The 24,172-nt window shown below is 41.2% G+C and overlaps 1 protein-coding gene across 1 annotated transcript in view; it reads right to left on the bottom strand.

The window, feature by feature from the left end:
* PLPBP (pyridoxal phosphate binding protein) overlaps nucleotides 1-20,580 on the bottom strand; it is a 20,819-nt gene extending 239 nt beyond the window's left edge. Inside the window, exons 1-8 of the mRNA XM_085848485.1 lie at nucleotides 20,438-20,580; nucleotides 20,220-20,327; nucleotides 15,592-15,627; nucleotides 14,266-14,341; nucleotides 6,419-6,550; nucleotides 6,127-6,266; nucleotides 5,791-5,889; nucleotides 1-578 (exon numbers count right to left, since the gene is read on the bottom strand). The exon at nucleotides 1-578 is cut by the window's left edge and continues 239 nt beyond it. Of these exons, the coding sequence (XP_085704611.1) occupies nucleotides 474-578; nucleotides 5,791-5,889; nucleotides 6,127-6,266; nucleotides 6,419-6,550; nucleotides 14,266-14,341; nucleotides 15,592-15,627; nucleotides 20,220-20,327; nucleotides 20,438-20,569 (828 nt within the window). The 5' untranslated portion in view covers nucleotides 20,570-20,580 and the 3' untranslated portion in view covers nucleotides 1-473. The remainder of the gene's footprint in view (nucleotides 579-5,790; nucleotides 5,890-6,126; nucleotides 6,267-6,418; nucleotides 6,551-14,265; nucleotides 14,342-15,591; nucleotides 15,628-20,219; nucleotides 20,328-20,437) is intronic.
* Nucleotides 20,581-24,172: the final 3,592 nt, after the last annotated feature.

The following is a 24,172-nucleotide window of genomic DNA, read 5'->3' as shown; positions in this document are numbered from 1 at the left end:
AGACCCCCTGAGTATACCCTGAAAATTTGGTGTCAATCAGTCCAAGGGTCTTGAAGTAGTTGCCAAACACAGACATGGCTCAGTTTTATATATTAGAAGAATCACGAGGTGATCGAATTACAAAATACCACCACCAATCAGTAGCATTGCCACACTAATGTTTTTATGCTTCGATTCCAACTCACAATTTCTCTGTTCATATACACAGTACAGACTTTCCTCACATTTATGAACATAGCTGATGGCAACTAACCAGCTAGTCACGAAACAAGTAGCAAAAAAAAAACGCTACTCGGACAACGTCAACACACATGCGTCGATATCATCCCGACAACTCGGTGCTTCACAAAAGTACAGCACGCCCAGATTCCGGGCAAGCTGGGGCAGACCCATTCTTGCTGAGATGTCTTCCAGCAGGAATGACCATAATGCAAGCAAAATATCCAAATACAACTACATGTAGCTCCTGCGTCTCATCTATCTCCTCCAGACACCTTTTTCACAGCCTGGGTAGCAGGGTAGGGTCGCATTCCAAAAATGGTACTCCCCACTCGCACGCTAGTTGCTCCAACTTCAACCTAACATCCAGAAGAGAGCAAGTCAGCAGAACAAGAATAAGCAAATTCCAAACAAATGTTGATCAAGTATCTCACTGTTTGTTTTTGAAAAAAAAAACATGATGAGTCAGTAAGTATTTCAAGATGTTGATATTCATTTTTCTGCTATTCATTATAAATCTTTTTTAACTCGGCAATATTTGGGAAGAAACTATCATTAAACATTTGTAAGGTCTTGCTGGCATTCAAAATGAGGATTTATCATCGATGTCCCCTTTATTTATTGGGCGAGCAGGATAACGGAGGTATGCACACTCACCTTTGAGTTGTCTAGCCTGGATTTGCATCTTGGCCCAACTACAAACTGTCAACCCCGTGTTTTGCAGGTAGGGCAATTCATAAAATGTGTGTGCTGTCCCTCGGATGAAAATTAAAACACGGTGTCTTGTCTGCCAACAATTGTTGGTTGATGATAAAGATCCCGTGGTGTCTGTCACAAAGAGTTGGCGAGCTATAGCCGACACCCTGAACAAATTACAAATTTCTGCACAAAAGCACTCGCCAAATCACACTTGGCAAGCAGAGCAAGTATGCCAACAGCCCTCAATGTGAGTCGAGGGAGGCATTCACCGAGCAGTGGACTGAAAAGCAGGCTGATTATGATGACCCATTTGCCTCTTGGCACTATGCCACTCGGCAGTAATACGGGTGTGTGCTGAGGGTACGAGACCCCAATTGACTTAGCCATCCACAGGTAAGGTATCATGCGAAGTAGTGCAATTCTGCCCAGATTGGCAGTGCCGATCAGCGTTTGTGGTTGCTTACTCACCTGCCGGTGCAGAGTTATCTGTGCCTGGCGGCCTCAGGACCGAGCATTCGGGAGGGACCCAAGTGCTTCCCCTCGTGGCGAGCCTCAAACCCCGGGTCCGTAACAATATATTCCCCATTACTACTGGATCATCATTGTGACGCTTCACGTTAATTGATGAAACGGTTCAAGAGAAATAAATTTTTAAAAGATTTTCACTCAATCAAAAATGGCTGCCAGACCATGTGACATATTATTTGTGAACACCCTGGTTTTCACAAGGCTTGGGAAACATGTGGGTGAAGTTTTCGCTCAATCTGTCAAGCCGTTCTGGAGAAGAAGATTTTTAAGGGTTTATTCTTCAAAAAATCATAGCTGCCAAATCATGTGACCTACAATGTCATAGTCGGAAAACTTTTTGTTCTTCATGGATAGGCAATCATACCTGTAAGATTTCACCTCTCTGTTCAACCATATCAGAGAAGAAGATTTTTGAAGGTTTTTATGTTTAAAAAAAAAAATGGTTGCCGAACCACGTGACCAACAACATCAATTTTTTTTTCTCCCATACAATTTAGCCCTATGACAGTCAAAATTTTCCATACTGATCGGATAAAGCGTGAGACGGATGCAATTATGACATCATAACGAAGCCACCTATGACATCATCAAGAAAAATCACCCTTGTTTTCCATGGGGAGTGCATGACATGTGCCAAGTTTCAATTTTTTCCATAGTACGGTTTTGGAGATACAGAGGTCCAAAGTTTTTCATTTTTTCCAACATGGCTGCTACTCCACATGAACTATGACATCATTATTATCATTACAACATTCTCCATGAGTATTTCACCTGTGGTGAAAATTTTGTGTCAATCGGAAAAGTGGTTGCAGGGAAAAGAGAGAAAATTAGCATGGACAGACGTACGTATGGACAACCCAAAAACACAATGCCTCCAGTGACTTCGTCAGCAGAGGCATAAAAATCTTTTTTGACTCCTGTAACCCTAAGTCCCCATTTCCAGGGGCATGAACCAGGGGTAAAATCCAAAAAATCGTTTCATATTTCATGCGTTCCCCAATGTGATGCCTGTTATTGGCTTAATGGTTCGGGTGGTGGGCTTTGGATTCTAGGATCCTGAGTTCAAATCCCGCTCAGCTGTTGAATTAATATCGGGTGGGGTTAACTCGGCCTGTCATCCTTCCGAGGTCGGCAAAATGAGTGCCAGCATGCTGGTATACTGTCGGAGTGGCGATCCATCCAGGATTGTGCCCAATAGCCAAGGAAACTGCTTCAGCAGCACCAATGCTCTGCACAGAGTATGGTCCCAATCTCCTCCTCCTCCTCCTCCTCCTCCCCAATGTTTCATTAAAAAAAAAAATGTTTAAAAATACACCCGTGCAGGAGTGACGGTCATCTCTGCGAGAAAATATATAGCCTCCTGAAGATAGGGCAGTTTTTGCAAACTTTGAAGTCACATAACGCGAAAACGAAAGCGAAATTCGAAAATCCGTCCTGACCAAATTTAGTTATTGTTCCATAGATTCATATGCCACAATCAAATTCAAGATTGCTTGAGAAATGTAGGAGGAGATAGATTTTGAAAATCGTCATTTTCGCATTTTACCAACTTTGAAGTCACGTGACACGAAAACGAAAGTGAATATCGAAAATCCGGCCTAACAAAATTTAGATATTGTCGCATAGATTCATGTGCCACAATCAAATTCAAGATTGCTTGAGAAATGTAGGAGGAGATAGATTTTGAAAATCGTCATTTTCGCATTTTTTGCCAACTTTGAAGTCACGTGACACGAAAACGAAAGCGAATATCGAAAATCCGGCCCGACCAAAATTTAGATATTGTTACGGCTGTGGAAATTCGCAAACCACCATTCAGGTCCCGTAGGTGAGATAACTCTAAGTACATGTGTAGTTAGCCCCAAACCTGTTGTTTAGAGGGAATTTATGCGATTCATTCGGGCTGCGACGCTTTGAGTTAGGCGTTTTTCTGTTCTATCTTTATTTTGAATCAACCGCCATAACCAAACCACCACCGATAAATCCTCCACCACCCTCACCTCTCTCCTTCTACGGCCATTCCCGCATCACCTGTGAACACTGAGCGTCGGGCTGTGTTGGGCTCGTTCAAGAGATACGCACCGAGCCGCGAGTGCAAATAGCAGCCTTTCCGAGGGAAAATTCGGATCAAGAATGCTACACGCCCACTTCTGATCCGTCCAATCAGCAAGCGCGGAGCGGCTTGGCTCCGCCTCCAGGCGGGTCCGTGTGAAATCGAAATATGCAAATTCTAGGATCAGGGGAGGTTCACGCCCACTTTTCCTCCGTCCAATGGGCGAGCGTGGCTCCACCCCCGAGCTCATCCTGATCCGGAAATTTGCATATGGGTTCTCCTGCCGGCCTATAAAACGCCGAGCGCAAGGCGAATCATGGCCAAGTCAGTTTGGAAGAGCAAAGTGTGGCAGCAGCGGAGTCGGGAGGCGAAGGCGTCAAGTTGGGTTCTGCAGTCGGCTAAGGAGAGTTGTGGCAAGAGGCCAAGGAGCTCGGGTCCGAGGCGAGAAAGACGGCGGTCGGTGACGAGGTCGCGGCGGGAGATCGCTCGTCGCGGGACCGAAGCCAGCCAGCCATTCTCCCTCCCCCAGAGCATCAACAATTCCCCCTTTTCCCCCGCGCTGAGATAGTGCACCAAGGGAGACCTGTTCCCACCCCACTCCAAACGTCGTGCCAACGAAACCCGCGAAGGAGCACGGAGTCGGGGCACAGCCACGTGGACGTCTGTGGCTCGTCCGCCAACGCGCCACGAGAACGCGGGTAGGACCCACCCGGTCTCGTGGACCTGGCCGCTCCTTTAGGTCCCGCGCACATATTGGCCTACAGGCCCGTCTGCCCCCCCCTTGTCTATGAGGGGGGCTTCTTTCCTTTGCTTTTGAGTAAATGTGTCGGCGCCGTGTCTTGTAAAGTAGAAGTGTGTAAGTGTTGCCGTGTGTACGCGTATTTGGTTGTAAGTCTGTGCCGTTGTTTCTTTTGTTTTCCTGATATAGGTGCATTCTGACTGTTTGGCTGTATATGTGTGCTTTCCGTGTGTCAAGTAATAAATGTGCATTGTGTGAACTGCTTTCCCGTTTCGCTTCGTCTTTTCTTTATTGACTCTCCATCCTGCTTCACGTAAAGGGTTCGTAGTGGGCTTAAAATGCCCGATAATTAATCGGAACCGTTGAGGCCGACGATAACACCGCTCGGTTATCCCGATAGCACGGAATGGACTGCTTAAGCGGTTCGTGTCCGGAGTTGGCCTGCGGCGAGGTACGATCGCCCGGTCGACCATCCGCGCAGGTACTTATGTAGATTGAATTTGGCGAGCAACCCTATCCTGCGTGGGTGGGCAATTGGCACGGTCGTGGTGGGGTTAAACCCCCACCCGTGACTGGCTCCCAGCGTTGTTCCGACAGGGTCACGACGGAATTGTCCGTTCCGGTGGGAGAGGCAGCCGCCATTCGAGTCGAGCGGCCGATCGCACGCCGGCGGGCGCGAATTCGCAACAATATTGTCCCATAGACTCATATGCCACAATCAAATTCAAGATCGCTTGAGAAATGGCGGAGGAGATAGAATTTGAAAATTGTCATTTTCGCAACTTCAAAGGCCTCGTGACCTTGACCTTGAAAGTCATACCATCGTGTACGTCTCATCGACCTCTATCAGGATCACTAATGACCAGATCTTCCGCTTCAACTTCATTGTGAACGGACGGACGGACGGATGGATCGTCAACCTCTCCTCTCAACACCAATATTATTAGGTCATGCTCGAAGAGATGACCTAAAAATGTGCCCGCAATTGGATATGCTGATATTTGACCTTTTGACCCAGCTCCAGGGCAACAGGGGGTGGGGCCAAACAATGATCCTGCTCTGGCACCTTCTTGCCATGCGGTGATCATGCTGTACATACTTGTGAATATGCCTGCCATTGTTTCTCCCATTGTAAATACTTGCCTGATTCTTGTGCCCAAAAAGCCATTTCCTTAAGAAACTGTTTGATTACATAGAAACGGTTACGTAACTAGTGGTCCCACTCGGTCTACTGTTTAAGATTAGTAACAAAATCATCGGCACGGTACTTGCTCGTTTATGGTCTTCCTTGAATGGTAACACGACATTGGGTATGGGACCCAGCGGGGAGTTCTGGGGAGACTGACGATCATAGTCTTTTAAAGACACTTCGTCTTATCGGAACTACCCAGAGGCAACGTTCGTCACACCAGGGTCAGGATCGAAACCTGGTGGCCGTCACAATATTTATAAGTAAAAACCCGACCAAAAAGTAAAAACAGCATGGAAGAAACCAATAAATTAACAATATTATCTATACGTAGCCCTTGCATTGAGAGAAACCCAATCTCACCGCATGTTCAAAATCATGTGACATGCCCATGCTGAGCTCCACATCCTCTACATTCAGATTCAGGTGCTTGCACACCTTCTGGCGACAAATCAGCAGACTCTGCACACAGCAGAATAACCCAGATCCAACATGTGTTACTCACAAAAAGCTCATCAAACTTGCATTATTTTAGTCAATTACAGATGCAGCGAATCAACCTTACTAAGTTGGATCCAAATCATGACTGAAAGCTCTGCGAATGTGAACAAACACACACACACACACACACACACACACACACACACACACACACACACACACACACACACACACACACACACACACACACACACACACCTGGAAGTCAGGGTTTAACCCCTTACTGGGGTCATGTTCTGCGCCAATAGTCATCAGGCCCACAAAATTCAAGGAAGGGCAGCGCTCCATGACGTGCTGAATTATTGCTACAGCATCCGTCATCCCCATGCCATGCTTGCCTGAGAAATTGGGTGGAAATGGAATAGAGTTATTGAGAGTCAATAACTTAAGGGACTTCGCCCTCCCTGATGACATCCTTACCTGTGATACCTGATAACTTCACACTCATACTGTGTTACTACAACACTTTATTACTTTTCAAATCACTTACTTTCCTCCTCACTGGTGTTTACTTGCACCATGACCTTTAACCTTTGACCACCACACCGTCCCCAAGCCGAGCTGACTTTGTCGGCAAGCTTGGGTGAATCGATCGTTTCTACCATATCAAGGTTCCGGGCACCTGCAAAAGGCAGAAAATGATGCAACGATCGAAACACCACATTTAAAAGCAAACAGCTATAGTAAGCAGATATACATGAATGGGGAATAGAGCTCGTACAGCAACAGAAATCGTGATTACATTCCGGAACAAAGAAAACCGAGCATAAATAAAATATGCAAAAAACAAATTACACTGGTTTACAAAGAAATTTAGGTACGCATGAAAATAAGTGTTCTAACCTAATTTTGGGGTGCTGATTTCAGATACGAAATCCATTTTCACTCATCACCTCCAGTTTTTGAGATATACATATAGCCCTAGACCCAAAAATATCTAAATATTTCAGTAATACACTGCAAAAATAGGTGTTTTAGACTAATTTAGGGATGCTGAACTCAAATTAACACTTTGGCAAGCCGATGACACTATTTGCGTCATCCAAAAAAACTCCGTAGGTCAAACGTGCATTGTGCGGCTGGGAATGCCAGTAGCTTACTGGTGGTGAGAGAGGGTGGTTAGTGCTGCTCTACAATTATCCGGTAGGATGATACTTTTATATAAAGTAGCTGGGTTTTTAATTTTTCTTTTATACTATAGAAGAATCATTTCAGGGGAATGCTGGGGTATTTATTCCCATTGGTCACTCAGTTCATTTGAAGGAGTCATATGACAATATGGAGCTCCTTCTGGAAGCTGTCAAGTACCAGCAGCACCAGTGGAGCCTCTGTGGGGACCTCAAGGTCATTGGGCTCCTTATGGGTATGCAGGCAGGCTTCACGAAGTACTGATGCTTTCTCTGTCTCTGGGACAGTCAGGCTGTGTCCAAGCACTACACGCAGAAGGACTGGAGGTCTAGGAGCACTTTCGTGCCTGGGGAACACAGTGTCCAAGAAAATCCTCTGGTGGACATGAACAAGGTGCTTCTTCCCCCTCTTCATATCAAGCTTGGCCTCATGTAGAATTTTGTGAAGGCCATGGACAAGGATGGCGCTGCCTTCCAACACCTGTGCACTCTGTTCCCAGGTCTCAGTTCTGCTAAGCTCAAGGAGGGAATCTTCGTCGGACCTCAGATCAGGGAGGTGCTGAAGGATGAGGTATTCGAGGAGAAGCTCACCTTGAAGGAACTGAGAGCATGGGAAGCATTTAAGTCAGTCTGCCATGGCTTCCTTGGTAACACACGGGCACTAGATTACCAAATGCGTGTCGAGAAGTTGTTGCAGGCTTATCAGGATATGGGGTGCCGAATGTCTCTCAAGATTCACTTTCTCCACTCCCACCTCAACTTCTAGTTCTTCCCGCCGAATCTCGGAGCAGTAAGTGATGAACATGAGGAAAGGTTCCACAAAGATATTACTAAGATGGAAAGCAACTACCAAGGCAAGTGGAACCCCAGCATGATGGGGGACTTCTGCTGGATGCTCCTGCATGACATCCCGAAGGCAAAGTGCACCAGATCCTCCAAAACAACAAACTCACGTCTGACTGTCTGTTGTACTATGATGTGTGTGTGTATATATATATATATATATATATATATATATATATATATATATATATATATATATATATATATATATATATATATATATATATATATATATATATATATATATATATATACTGGTATCCAAGTAATAGTAATATTTAGTTCTGTCAGGGTTCTGTGTGTATTTTTTGTTTTGTTCTGTAATATTCCATTTGAACATACGAAATAAACAAATTATATTATAAATATATGTATTTTAATAAAAAATTGGGATATGTGAAAGCAAAAAAAACTAGAGGTGATAGAGCAAAACTGTTTAGAAATTTGAATTCAGCATATCAAAATTAGTCAGAAACACCTATTCACATGCTTGCCTCAGAATTTTTTTTTGTAAACCAGTGTTATCAGTCCAGAAGATGCAAGGTCTGCAGGACTATGGAATGAGCCCTTGAAGTTGCATTAGCATAACACATAACAAGGAAAGAAAAAGTAGTTTTTTATGTACATTTATATGAAGGCTCATGGTGAAGCTTCTAAATAAACAATCCGGTAGGCGACGAGGGATTCGCGAGGATCGAAGCGCTGGATACGATGCTTTTCAATCTGACCGATCCACCGACGAAGATTCATTGCCAAGACGCATTGTTTCACATACAATTGTTCCTCTGCCTGGAAAGATTTTTCCTATTGCGTATTTTGCCAACTGGCACTCCTCATAAAAAATTACGGTAAATACACACCCTATTTTTGAAGGACTACCATTTGAAAAATAATCGGTTTGCTGGTTTGTGCTGTGGAGCCTCGGGTTGCAGACACACACACACACACACACACACACACACACACACACACACACACACACACAACCCGATAAACTTCTCTCAATGCTCTTGTTTGACCACACCTCCTGAGCCACACAATATTTTCACAAGCCACGCCCACTTTCCATAAGCCACGCCCACTTCCCTACGCCACTCCCACTTTTCATCAACCACGTCCACTTTCCCTAAGCTCCGCCCACTTTCCTAAGCCCCTCATAAAAAATGACGATGAATAGACACCCGATTTTTGAAGGACTACCATTTGAAAAATAAAACCTCAATCAAAAATCGGCTCGAGTAAAATTTTCTAATTATCCCGAAGTATTTAATTGCGAAGTCTCGTTTCTCTACATTCAAAACTGAAGGACAAGTATTGAAAATACTGTACGCGGTTTTTTGGCCGCTGCACAGCAACGGGTGGTTGCTCGGCAACGACATTCAAGTGCGCACATTCCCAGACCATATGGCACCTGTTGGCAAAGTTTCATCGAAATCAGTTCGCTGGTTCGTGCTGTGGAGCCTCGCGTTGGACACACACACACACACACACACACACACACACACACACACACACACACACACACACACACACACACACACACACACACAACAATAAGGGATATCTCGCATATATAGCAAATCCAATAATGTGCAGTACGAAGACACGAATACAAACTATTGCATCTTAATGTGCATTGCAAGGACATTGGTAGACAATGGACAATTACAGAGTATATGGGCCATTGGTTTCGATGAGAACACGAAACAGGCCAACCCAAAATAAGGAAACACTAGCCGAAACCCCGTCAGACGGATTCCGTTCCATAAACAAAAAGTGTTTATTCTGCTTCAGAGTTGAAGTTTGACTGTTGCCACTATGTGCGATGCACTCTTACAGGTACGAAGTTTCTTTCAGTCCAGGTCACAGTACTGAGAAAACCGTGACGCGACCACTAGGAGGAGCACAAAATTGGTCCTTCAGTATTAATATATAGATTATTGAATAAAAAAACATTCAACAATGCAAAGCCTCAGCAGGATATATAGATTACAGTAGATCAGAGAACCAGTGTGAACAAACTCCCTGAAGTAAGAATACACTGCAGCATTACAATAGCTGTTGGTGCTCTTTTGGGGACGTGCGAGGCTAATACGTCGCCTAATAAATTCCCGGATTCGTACATATCATGAAAAATTCATCAGTAATGGTTCGTATGTAACTATCCCTATCACGCCGTGAGGAGCATAGCGTTGCCGAGGCAGTTTCATTTGGCTAAGGAGTACACTCTTGGATGGGTCTCCACTCTGACGCAGAATACTCGAATGGCTTATCACCGCAGTAAGCTGGTACTCATTTTGCCGACCTCAGAAGGATGACAGGCTGAGTCAACCATACCTGATGTCAATTCAACGGCTGACAGGGGCTCAAACTCAAGACCCCAAGATCTTAAGCCAGCCACGTTAACTGGTTAAGCAAACCACCAGGCTTTGTGGTTTGCTGGTTTGTTTGCTGGTACAGTATACCAAAATGGTTCATATATATCAAAAGATAACCTGTTTAATCAATCATTATTAATTCATAATCAGCCTGTGGCTGCATGTTGCATCATTGATGGGAGCGAGGCTGTGCTGCTGATTCTGTGCTCTCTGTTTCCAGTAAGTTGATACTCATTTTGCCGACCTCGGAAGGATGACAGGTTGTCAACCCACCTGGTGTTATTTAATGGTGAGACAGGGGCTCAAACTCAAGACCCTAAGGTCTTAAGCCAGCCACCTTAACTGTAAAGCCAACACCAGGCTTTAATCATTATTATTATTATTATTATTATTTGGTTTATACGTAAACTAGCAGACTACTTGTCACACACAGACAAACCTGTTTTATTCGTAGTACAGATGAGAATTGTATAACGCTGAACAACACGCGGATGCACAAATGCAGGGTTAAGAGACTACACATAGTTAAAAAAACCACAGGATTAATGGTCTCTAATGTGGTCAAAATGCACACTTACAGTTTAAAAAAAAATAAAAAAAATAATCAACGAGCCAGGAGGCGACGATGGTTCGCGGTACATTATTGAACAATGCCACGATAGGTACAATTGAGTTAGTGGAAGCTTTTGAGGAAGCCCTACCGTAAAAACCCATCTCCTCCGTCAAAATTGACCAAATCAAATCAGATTTTTTTTATGTTATACCTATGGACATTATGCACAGCTTCTAGGATACGAAATTGCGAGAAAAAAAATCGAGAGAAAAAATAAAAATAAATTAAAAGTTCAAGTGGGCGTGGCTCCACCCACAAGGGGCATGGGACGCCCCTCATACAAAAAGACACAACGAGACCATGATATCTCGCTTGTGTCCAAGTTTCATCAAGATCGCATCAAACGTCACGGAGCTATGCTCTGGACAGAGTCACAAACAGACAGACAGCCAAACACAGACAGACAGACAGACAGACAGACACACAAACAACGAAAATAGTGGTCACTGCTGGCGCCCGCGAACCAATTATGGTTAAAAAAATCGATGTAACGAGAGCGAAGTCGATGGCACACTATCACAAATCCCCATGATTTCCATCTATAGCAAAGCTGAAAGAAGGCAAAAAGTTCCACCAGGAACCAGGAAGAACCCAATATCAAATTTTAGGTTAAAAAAAAATCTTGTTTGAACCCCTATGACACCAAGTCCCCATCCCTGGTGCATGAACCAGGGACCATATCCCAAAAATTTACATATTTCATGTGTCCCCCAATCTTGATTGCATATACAAAGTTTCATATAAAAATGTGCCTGTTATTGCATTTCGTGGTATTTGGCCTGTTGACCGTGTACTGGGGAGGGGGGGGGGGAGGTCAACAATGATACTGCTCTCGCACATTCTTAGCATGTGGTGATCATATCCACTAAGTTTGGTGAATTTCTGCACAACCATTCAGGAGATAGCATGTCAGACGAACATACGGAGAGACAGACAGACAGGCAAGCGAACGGACGGATGGAGCCGATTACAATATATTTCTGTTAAAAAAAAAGAAAAAAAAAAAGAAAAAAAAAAAGGTGGGGATAAATATGTTATGCACAATGAAACGGAAGACCAAATATTACATTGGAGTCATCAGGAGGAACCTGGATAGGATTCGGGTTTCAGTCGCTACTCCATAACCCTCAAACCCATCAAGGCGCAGCCAAGTGAGCCTTACAGAAAAAAAATTTCTGCAAGAATTCACTTCTCCCAGATAGATCAATAAGGATAGAGAAATAAAGAGTAAAAGAGATAAAAGAAAAAGAAAAAGCAAGAATTAGAATGAATAAGGAGAAATATGAAAAAGTATAAAGAAATGTAAAACGAACAAAGAGGACGGGAAGAACCCAGATAGATTGTTCTCAACTTTCACTTGGACAACTTTGTGTGCTCCACCAATTTGGGCGTAATATTGAAGTGGGCCGCCCGGGGACACTCTGATAAAATTGATTATGTGCGGATACAAACACAGACGACAAAACCCTCTGCAGTTCCTTTGAGAACGGGCGAGGGTACAGACAGACACAAACAAAATGAAGGATCACATGCACAAAGTGGTTTATATTTGAAAAATAAGTTAAAAACAAGGCGGTGTTGAGATTATAAACTCAGTGCAGTTTGTTGAATGGCTCTCTAACATGAGAAAACACCATGTTAATCACAATCTCACGCAACAAGGGAAACAAATGAGAGTCAACAATGGTGCATGGAGTGGCATCACGTGTAGACCCGACCAGGTGTGGGCAGGGAGATAATTTCACTTTGGGGATCGTTCGTAAGCAAGCTGGGATTATTTTCTGTAAACTAACCGTCCAATGAAGGCATGGCAGTTTTCCGGAAAACAAACTTGATTTCCTAAAGCTCAGAATCAAAATCCCCAACACTGCAGCCTTTCACAGCTGGATGCCAGTCCAGTATCAGTGATGGCTTCAGTTGGTATAGTGGTGACTTCACCGATGGGCTCTCACTGCTGTACCAACAACTGAAGTCAGCACCACTCCACTGGGTGGGAAGTGACGTGGAATTTTAAATGAGTGAAGGCAAAGGTGTTGTTTATATGATGTTGCCAACTTATTAACTTCTTAACTTTTTTCCCTCCCAGTGAGATGACTCCGCTTCTTCTACCGTAATGTGTTTGCGCATTTTTTTTTTTTGGCCTCCACTCCTCCAAGGTTAGAGATTGAGGACATTATAATGAGCTCCATCCGATTGACCGACCATCTGTACATGTCCTTTTGGGTACGTGATATTTCAAACATAGGGGTAATACCACTGGGTGCTCACCTGGTACCGGCTGGATAACAAACAGGGAACCACTGGTAGGCATGGATGACCCACAAAATATATAATGGAGGAGAAAGTAAATAACTATGGATTTTTTTTTTTAAATGCCATGAATAAACCATGGTACATCATGGGTGATAAAGGTTGTGGTCAAGTTTCATCGAAATTGTGTGTGGTTTCAGAGAAAAAGCAAATACATATTTTGAGGGGCAACCCCCCCCCCCAGAACCCCTGAGACCCCAATTTTTTAAAGTCATGAACAAACTTTCGAACATCACAGGTGATGAAGGTGGTGGTAAAGTTTCATGGGAATTTTATGAGTAGTTTCTGAGAAGAAAGCAAATACCTCTTTTGGGGGGCAACCTCCCCCCACCCCCACCCCCACCATAAACTCCCCCCATAGGGCCCGATTTTTTAAATGCCATGAAGAAACTTTGGTACAGACATGGTGATGAATGTTGTGGTAAAGTTTCATCAAAATTGTATGCGTAGTTTCAGAGAAGAAGTTGAAAGTATTTGTGGACGGACGGACGACACGCCATCCCATAAGCGACATGGAACTACGTTCCAGGTGAGCTAAACACCATTGAACATTTGGCTTTTATATTGCAGATATCTATTCTTCATGACAATCTCAACCTGATTAGATCACAGTGGTAATTGGATGAATTATGTTGTCACGGCAACCGTCTTGGTATTTGTGAGGTTATTCTTGCCTCGTTTCTTGTTAAATAGAGGTGTGTGTGTGTATGTGTATGTGTATGTGTATGTGTGTGTGTGTGTGTGTGTGTGTGTGTGTGTGTGTGTGTGTGTGTGTGTGTGTGTGTGTGTGTGTGTGTGTGTGTGTGTGTGTGTGTCAAAAGGCAGGACCTAGAGTATCAGCTCCTTGTTTGTCTACTTGTTCCCTTCCACCGAACAACCTGCCATCCATTGTTGATTAGCTCCAACACATTTTTCATATTAGAGTTGTGATATCAGATGTCAAAACACACCCAACATGCCTTTTCATTCTGTAGCTCCTCAATCAATGATCATCATACCAGTGCTCCCAAACTAATCGCTTGCACCTGCCTCGATAAAAACGAAATAAAAATACCACCAAACATACCTAACAGCTTACTGACGTTGCCGCGTTGCAAATGTCCGATGAAATGCCACTTGATCTCTGGACAGTTGGAAATGACCTGCAAGGTGAGAATATAACAGCGTAGAGAAACAAACAAGTGAACAGCAGCTTTGAGAACACTGTTATACAGTACGTACAGTGTACCAAAATGGATATTTATCACAGCAGCGACAGGGAGTTTCAAATTCAAGCTTCTGCACACTTTGGATGTTTAAAAATCTTAAGTTCATATGTGGTCAAGTAGGATGGGCCTTATCGATCTATAATTCCAGCAATCTCTGTGCCAGGACATATTGACCTATCTCGGCTAAGTCAGGGGTCAAAGGTCAATGAGTGCATTGTTCGGACAAATGACCATTCAAAGCCCCCTTTCTCATACACGGATTAACCGATTCGATTGCAATTTCGTAAGTACTTAGTATTAGATCAACTCAGATCAGGGGTCAAAGGTCATCGGATGCTCGGCGACCCATGGCCACCTACCGGCTTGTCTGTCTGTCTGTATGTGACCACTGTTTCTCGACAACCGCTGGTCCGATCTAATTGAAACTTGCCAGGTATATTGCTGGGGCCCTGAGTATGTGCCTTTTCAAGGTTTGATATTAATCGGACAAGTGGTTCCCAAGTTATGGCCATTTATTTACCAAACCAATGACAGGACACGGTGCTATGACGTCAGGATTTTTTTTTTTTTAGCTCGTACGGGCACACACTAGTATTTATTACACACACAAAAATGGTCTAAATTAGATGTTCCCCTCCACACATCTTATCTACTATCCCCTTCCAACCATTCTGTTTGTCTCCACTTCTCCCACACTCTCTTTCCTTCCATATATCGTCTTATTCCGTTACCTTTCTCATTTTTTTTGTGGTTTTACCTTCCTCTCTCCCCCTATCTCCTCACACTCAGTCCCACCCCTTCTCACACACTTTGTACTCCACAGATGGGGTTGGTTCTTGGTACAGTTTGGTCACAAACATTATTCTCAGCAGTATACCACCATCGTGGGGTTTTCTTTACTAATAAGGCATTGCGGGATCTTAAACTCAGGGACTTTCAAAGCAGACACACTAATGGGTAGTGAAATACAATATAAACGAGTGAGAAAAAGAAGGGAAGGTAAAGATAGGAATAAGAGGGAATTGAAGCAAGAGGAAGTCAAGATGGTCGAGGGGGAGATGAGCAATTCCACCCTTTTGCGGACGTAACAAATATTTGGCCTCAGGGATTGTGGTGCCCTCCACTTCCAATTCATAATAAATAAGCAATTGTAAGTATGGGGACTCATTTTAATTCTAACTTACCTGAGGATCTGAAGCCTTTTCCACCAGCTCTTGAACCTGCAAGTAGAAGAAACTTAAAATAATCCCAAACAACAAGATAAAAGAACGAGAATAAAAGTAAAATATTGTATATTATAACTGCTGACTTCATAAAGTACAATCGATCAACAAAAATGAATAATTTTCAATTCCAATCCCCACTCCAAAATGAGGAGGTGTATAGGCAAATAATAATACAATCTATTACAAGCCATAAATAAGGAGGTGTATAGTCAAAGAATAATACAATATTTTACAAGTCATAAATGAGGAGGTGTATAGGCAAAGAATAATACAATCTATTACAAGTCATAAATAAGGAGGTGTATAGGCAAATAATAATACAATCTATTACAAGCCAAAAATGAGGAGGTGGAAAGGCAAAGAATAATACAATCTATTACAAGTCATAAATGAGGAGGTGGATAGGCAAAGAATAATACAATCTATAACAAGTCAAAAATGAGGAGGTGTATAGTCAAAGAATAATACAATCTATTACAAGTCATAAATAAGGAGGTGGATAGGCAAAGAATAATACAATCTATAACAAATCAAAAATGAGGTGTATCGGCAAAGAATAATACAATCTATTACAAGTCATAAATAAGGAGGTGTCGAGGCAAAGAATAATATAATATTTTACAAGTCAAAAATAAGGAGGTGTATAGGCAAAGAATAATACAATCTATAACAAGTCATAAATAAGGAGGTGTATAGGCAAAGAATAATAATCTTTTACATCATAAATAAGGAGGTGTCGAGGCAAAGAATAATACAATCTATTACAAGCCATAAATAAGGAGGTGTTTTGTCAAAGAATAATACAATCTTCTACAAGTCATAAATGAGGAGGTGTATAGGCAAAGAATAATACAATCAATTACAAGTCATAAATGAGGAGATGTATTGGCAAAGAATAATACAATCTTTTTCAAGTCATCAAGGAGGAAGTGTATAGGCAAACAATAATACAATCTTTTACATCATAAATAAGGAGGTCTCGAGGCAAAGAATAATATAATATTTTACAAGTCAAAAATAAGGAGGTGTATAGGCAAAGAATAATACAATCTTTTACATCATAAATAAGGAGGTGTCGAGGCAAAGAATAATACAATCTATAACAAGCCATAAATAAGGAGGTGTTTCATCAAAGAATAATACAATCTTCTACAAGTCATAAATGAGGAGGTGTATAGGCAAAGAATAATACAATCAATTACAAATCATAAATGAGGAGATGTATTGGCAAAGAATAATACAATCTTTTTCAAGTCATCAAGGAGGAAGTGTATAGGCAAACAATAATACAATCTTTTACATCATAAATAAGGAGGTCTCGAGGAAAAGAATAATATAATATTTTACAAGTCAAAAATAAGGAGGTGTATAGGCAAAGAATAATATAATATTTTACAAGTCAAAAATAAGGAGGTGTATAGGCAAAGAATAATACAATCTTTTACATCATAAATAAGGAGGTGTCGAGGCAAAGAATAATACAATCTATAACAAGCCATAAATAAGGAGGTGTTTCGTCAAAGAATAATACAATCTTCTACAAGTCATAAATGAGGAGGTGTATAGGCAAAGAATAATACAATCTATTACAAGTCATAAATAAGGAGGTAGGAGGCAAAGATTAATAGAATCTTTCACAAGTCATAAATGAGGAGGTGTATAGGGAAAGAATAATACAATCAATTACAAGTCATAAATGAGGAGGTGGATAGGCAAAGAATAATACAATCTATAACAAGTCAAAAATGAGGAGATGTATTGGCAAAGAATAATACAATCTTTTTCAAGTCATCAAGGAGGAAGTGTATAGGCAAACAATAATACAATCTTTTACATCATAAATAAAGAGGTCTCGAGGCAAAGAATAATATAATATTTTACAAGTCAAAAATAAGGAGGTGTATAGGCAAAGAATAATACAATCTTTTACATCATAAATAAGGAGGTGTCGAGGAAAAGAATAATACAATCTATAACAAGCCATAAATAAGGAGGTGTTTCATCAAAGAATAATACAATCTTCTACAAGTCATAAATGAGGAGGTGTATAGGCAAAGAATAATACAATCAATTACAAATCATAAATGAGGAGATGTATTGGCAAAGAATAATACAATCTTTTTCAAGTCATCAAGGAGGAAGTGTATAGGCAAACAATAATACAATCTTTTACATCATAAATAAGGAGGTCTCGAGGCAAAGAATAATATATTTTACAAGTCAAAAATAAGGAGGTGTATAGGCAAAGAATAATATAATATTTTACAAGTCAAAAATAAGGAGGTGTATAGGCAAAGAATAATACAATCTATAACAAGCCATAAATAAGGAGGTGTTTCGTCAAAGAATAATACAATCTTCTACAAGTCATAAATGAGGAGGTGTATAGGCAAAGAATAATACAATCTATTACAAGTCATAAATAAGGAGGTAGGAGGCAAAGATTAATAGAATCTTTCACAAGTCATAAATGAGGAGGTGTATAGGGAAAGAATAATACAATCAATTACAAGTCATAAATGAGGAGATGTATTGGCAAAGAATAATACAATCTATAACAAGTCATCAAGGAGGAAATGTATAGGCAAACAAAAATACAATCTATAACAAGTCATAAATAAGGAGGTGCAAAGGCAAAGAATAATATAATATTTTACAAGTCAAAAATAAGGAGGTGTATAGGCAAAGAATAATACAATCTTTTACATCATAAATAAGGAGGTGTCGAGGCAAAGAATAATACAATCTATTACAAGCCATAAATAAGGAGGTGTTTCGTCAAAGAATAATACAATCTTCTGCAAGTCATAAATGAGGAGGTGGAAAGGCAAAGAATAATACAATCTATTACAAGTCATAAATGAGGAGGTGTATAGGCAAAGAATAATACAATCTATTACAAGTCATAAATAAGGAGGTGTATAGTCAAAGAATAATACAATCTATTACAAGTCATAAATAAGGAGGTGGATAGGCAAAGAATAATACAATCTATAACAAGTCAAAAATGAGGAGGTGTATCGGCAAAGAATAATACAATCTATTACAAGTCATAAATAAGGAGGTGGATAGGCAAAGATTAATAGAATCTTTCACAAGTCATAAATGAGGAGGTGTATAGGGAAAGAATAATACAATCTATTACAAGTCATAAATAAGGAGGTGTATAGGCAAATAATAATACAATCTATTACAAGCCAAAAATGACGAGTTGGAAAGGAAAAGAATAATACAATCTATTACAAGTCATAAATGAGGAGGTGTATAGGCAAAGAATAATACAATCTATTACAAGTCATAAATAAGGAGGTGTATAGGTAAAGAATAATACAATCGATTACAAGTCATAAATAAGGAGGTGTATACTCAAAGAATTATACAATCGATTACAAGCCATAAATAAGGAGGTGTATAGTCAAAGAATAATAATCTATAACAAGTCATAAATAAGGAGGTGCAGAGGCAAAGAATAATACAATCTTTTACAAGTCATAAATGAGGAAGTGTATCGGCAAAGAATAATACAATCTATAACAAGTCAAAAATGAGGAGGTGCATAGGCAAAGAATAATACAATCTATTTCAAGCCATAAATAAGGAGGTGTATCGGCAAAGAATACAATATTTAAAAGTCATAAATGAGGAGGTGTATCGGCAAAAATAATATAATCTATTCCAAGCCATAAATGAGGAGTTGTATCGGCAAAGAATAATATAATCTATTACAAGCCATAAATGAGGAGGTGTATAGGCAAAGAATAATACAATCTTTTACAAGTCATAAATGAGGCGGTGTATTGGCAAAGAATAATACAATCTTTTACAAGTCATAAATAAGGAGGTTTATAAGAAAAGGATAATATAATCTATTACAAGCCATAAATAAGGAGGTTTATAAGAAAAGGATAATATAATCTATTACAAGCCATAAATAAGGAGGTGCATAGGCAAAGAATAATAATCTATTACAAGCCATAAATGAGGAGGTGTGTCGGCAAAGAATAATAATCTATTACAAGCCATAAATGAGGAGGTGGAAAGGCAAAGAATAATACAATCTATTACAAGCCATAAATGAGGAGGTGTATAGGCAAATAATAATATAAACTATTACAAGCCATAAATAAGGAGGTATATAGGCAAATAATAATATAATATATTACAAGCCATAAATGGGGAGGTGTATAGGCAAATAATAATACAATCTATTTCAAGCCATAAATAAGGAGGTGTATAGGCAAAGAATACAATGTTTTAAAAGTCATAAATGAGGAGGTGTATAGGCAAAAATAATATAATCTATTCCAAGCCATAAATGAGGAGGTGTATCGGCAAAGAATAATATAATCTATTACAAGCCATAAATGAGGAGGTGTATAGGCAAAGAATAATATAATCTATTACAAGCCATAAATAAGGTGTACAGGCAAAGAATATTATAATCTATTACAAGCCATAAATAAGGAGGTGTATCGGGAAATAATAATATAATCTATTAAAAGTCATAAATGAGGCGGTGTATAGGCAAAAAAAAAATAATCTTTTACAAGTCATAAATAAGGCGGTGTATAAGCAGGGGAGCTTACGTAATTCTCTCCAAAGTGCCGCTGACCGTGGCGATAAGCTTCGATGACGGCGCTGACCGGCTTCGTCTTGCTCACGGCCACGAGGCGCGGCGCGACGACCGGAAGGTCCTGTATAGATTCGACACAGAGAAACAGAAAAGTGCATCCACGGCCTGGCAAACAATAAACCGTTAAAGTAACACACACCGGCATCGCGTTTCCCTTTTTGTCACACTCACATGAGCTCTGCGGCTGCTTGCCGCGGCAATTCTTTGTAGAACTTGACGAAGAGCTGGCCCAATACTGTCCATACCGTCCATAACTATCGAAAGGCTTGCTCTTCCTTTTTCTCTTCGAGAGACTTTTCCCATTTAATAACATGAACAAATTTATTAGATATGAATTCTCATTAAAAGGTTGTTCGACATTTTCAATATAAATCGGCAAATTTTGTATTTCGTTTGATGGACGTTCTTCAAATATTGTTGAATCTAGATATGCCACCCTTGAAGGTGTTTTTAATATTTTTTTTTCAAAGGAACGAACTATATAAACTGTTATCAGCGAATTTAGCCAACAATCGACAGGGATCGCTTTGCTGTAGTTATATCAGCCCTAAAGCGTACTTTTTTCGGATTTGTGCTATTTTTTTCATCGTTGTTATACCATTTATTATAACTCATTGACAATCGTAATAAATTTCGCGGTTTTCCCGCCATAATTACTTCAGCCACTGAAGGTGGACGGAGGTTATACATGTTCACCCCGGTGTGTCTGTGAGTATGATATACATGGCAAGTTGGAGGTGATGAAAAATTGGCGGGAATTGAAAGCGGGTTTATATTTTATCTAATTATTTTTTTTACCAACGTGGTAAAAACACTTCGACAGATTGTAATTGAGACAAAATACACCAGAATACCATGATAGTGGTTTATTGACGAGGTGGTGTTGAAGCTGTTGAGAACTCATCTCATGTTTAGTTACCTCTAGTGCGTGGCCGTACGTGCAAAAAAAATAAAAATAATAAATTTCAAACCGCAGCGCAGAAACAACCACACAGGCCGTGACGTCATATTGTGATGGCCATAATTAAATAAATGTAAATAAATAAATGGCCATAACTTGGGAACCACTTGTCCGATTAATATTAAATCTTGAAAAGGCAAATCCACAGGGACCCAGCAATATACCTGGCAAGTTTGGGATTAATTAACCTTGGGATTAATGAATAATTTGCACAATTAATTCAGACCTTGGGAAAAAAAAACAGCTTTCAAACCTTGGGAAACAGCCGTTTCCCTTGGGAAAATTCAAACCTTGGGATTAATTATTAATTTGAACAATTAATTCAAACCTTGGGAAAAAACAGCTTTCAAACCTTGGGAAACAGCTGAAACGGATGAAGAACGATATCAAACCTTGAAAAGGCACATACTCAGGCCCCCAGCGTCAATTGTGACGTCATATCAAACGAATAAGAAGATTAATTGTGACGTCAATCGTGCAAAAAAAGAACAATTGTGACGTCAACATGACGTCATAGCACCGTGTCCTGTCATTTATTGGCAAATAAATGGCTGTAACTTGGGAACCACTCGTCCGATTAATATCAAACCTTGAAAAGGCACATCTTCAGGTCCCGAGCAATATACCTGGCAAGTTTCAATGAGATCGGACCAGTGGTTGTCGAGAAACAGCGGTCACACACACAAACACACACACAAACAAACACACACACACACAAACACACACACACACACACACACACACACACACACACACACACACACACACACACACACACACACACACACACACACAGCTTGCTGGAATTATAGATAGATTACAGTCCGAGTATGGACTCATCTCAACGATCTTGAAGCACCGAACGAGCGAAGATCGATCAAACTGACATGGATGGCTACGACGTGACGGACGAGTCACTTCATGTGACTGTGCTCGGCATTGTATTCACTGCAGTTTCCGTTAAAATAACACCAGGTGGGGTTGACTCAGCCCGTCACCTGCAGAGGTCGGCAAAATGAGTACCAGCTTTCTGGTAACAGGGGCACTGCATCAGCGGCACAACCGCTCTTTCAGAAAAATGATGCAACCAGCAGGTATAGGTGGCACAAATTACCATTCAAATTCGAACGGTAATAAACATTAATGAAATGGGATGCGATGCTGCACCGTACTCAAACCTGTAGCTTTTTCTGTAGGTCTTTGTTAAAAGATGGTGTCATGGATCACCTGCGTCATGATGTTTTTTTGTTTTTACGGTTTGGAGTTGGTAATTTGTGGACACCTTGAACGAATGAAAATAATCCGAATCGAATCAAATCCTGACATTTAAAATACTCGAAAGGCCCGATGAAGATCACCAGGACGTGGAAGAGCGAATTGGAAATCACAGATCGATTGATTCGTGGTGATGACAATACGGTCCACGTGAACGGAAGTGACGTCATACCGCGTGCACAATCCTGGGGACGTCGACGTGGCCTTCGGAGAGAGAAAGCTCATGACGTCACACAGCCGTCAGACGAGACACGAGAGAGACTCGTTCTCCTCTCTCCCCTTACCTCTCTCTCTCTCCCTCCTCTCTTCTCTCTCTCCCCTCTCTTTCTCCTCTCTCTCTTTCTCTTTCTCTTTCTCTTTCTCTTTCTCTTTCTCTTTCTCTTTCTCTTTCTCTTTCTCTTTCTCTCTCTCTCTCTCTCTCTCTTTCTCTCTCTCTCTCTCTCTCTCTCTCTCTCTCTCTCTCTCTCTCTCTCTCTCTCTCTCTCTCTCTCTCTCTCTCTCACTCTCTCTCTCTCTGAATCTCTCTCTGAATCTCTCTCTCTCTCTCTCTCTGAATCTCTCTCTCTATCTCTATATATCTCTCTTTCTCTCTCCCCCTCCCCACCCCCTCTTTCGTAAACCTGCCGTGCACCACCGGCGACCACTTGGGGGCGTACTCACACAGTCTAAGGGATAAAGATACCCAATTAATAGATGAAGGCACGATTTTCTGCATCTATAGAATACAGTTGCTCAGACACTTCTTGAACACTCCTGTCGATTACCATTTGCGATATTGTGGATGATAAATAAATAAACCGAATTCGTTGAAACGAGAAGATGGTTTGTCTTTGCACGTGCATTGTGTGTCCACCAAGGACCCTGGAGTAAGATGGGGGCGAGATACCCTTGGCAGGGAAGATGGTTGGTTGTACCATGTACATGTACCTGCATGTGTGAAGTTGCAGGGAGACCGTTAGCCTGAGAACCCTCGAGTGCACACGTTCATGACAATAAACATACAACCAGAACCGAGGAGATGATCTAGATTCCAGAATGTGGGACGCTTGGGGTGGATGGGGGGGAGATCATACCCCATCCGTTCGTTCCCACAATAAACATGGGGGTGTTCTTTGCCACTGCCAATTGATTTGTCCACTACACTCTTCCTTTTTACATTAAAGGCTCCAGTCACTGACTGTGTTGTCCTCATCGTGGCCAGGCCTGAAAATAAACCAAACAACAAGCTGATACTCCAGTTCCCTTACTTTTGGGCAGTACGAGGAATGGATATGTGTCATATGAAAGTTAAATATTGAAGGGTTTTTGAAATATCGCGTACACAAGGTAAGTTACCGAGATGGTTGCCATGGCCACATAATTCAGCCAATCACAGCCATGATATAATAAGGTTGAGATCATATCATGAGGAATAGATCTGTGTAATGTGAAAGCTCAATGTTCAACTGTTTTTTTTAAATAGCGCGTACACAAAAGGTTATGGAGAGATGATCGGTTGGACGGACGGTTGGTCGGACAGAATTAAGATCGGTCGGACGGATGGTAGGTCGGTTGGATAGTTAGTGGGTCAGACAGACAAACGGTCGGTGGTCGGACAGACAAACGGTCGGTGGTCGGACAGACGAATGGTCGGTGGGTCAGACAGGCGGAAGATCGATCGGTTGGACGGA

This window comes from Eptatretus burgeri, chromosome 12 (genome assembly GCF_056783735.1).
Source record: "Eptatretus burgeri isolate ZD-2024b chromosome 12, Ebu_testis_v1, whole genome shotgun sequence".
NCBI classification, from domain to species: domain Eukaryota; kingdom Metazoa; phylum Chordata; class Myxini; order Myxiniformes; family Myxinidae; genus Eptatretus; species Eptatretus burgeri.
Note: the sequence above shows the minus strand (reverse complement) of the source record. Positions and strands in the feature narration are given on the sequence as shown.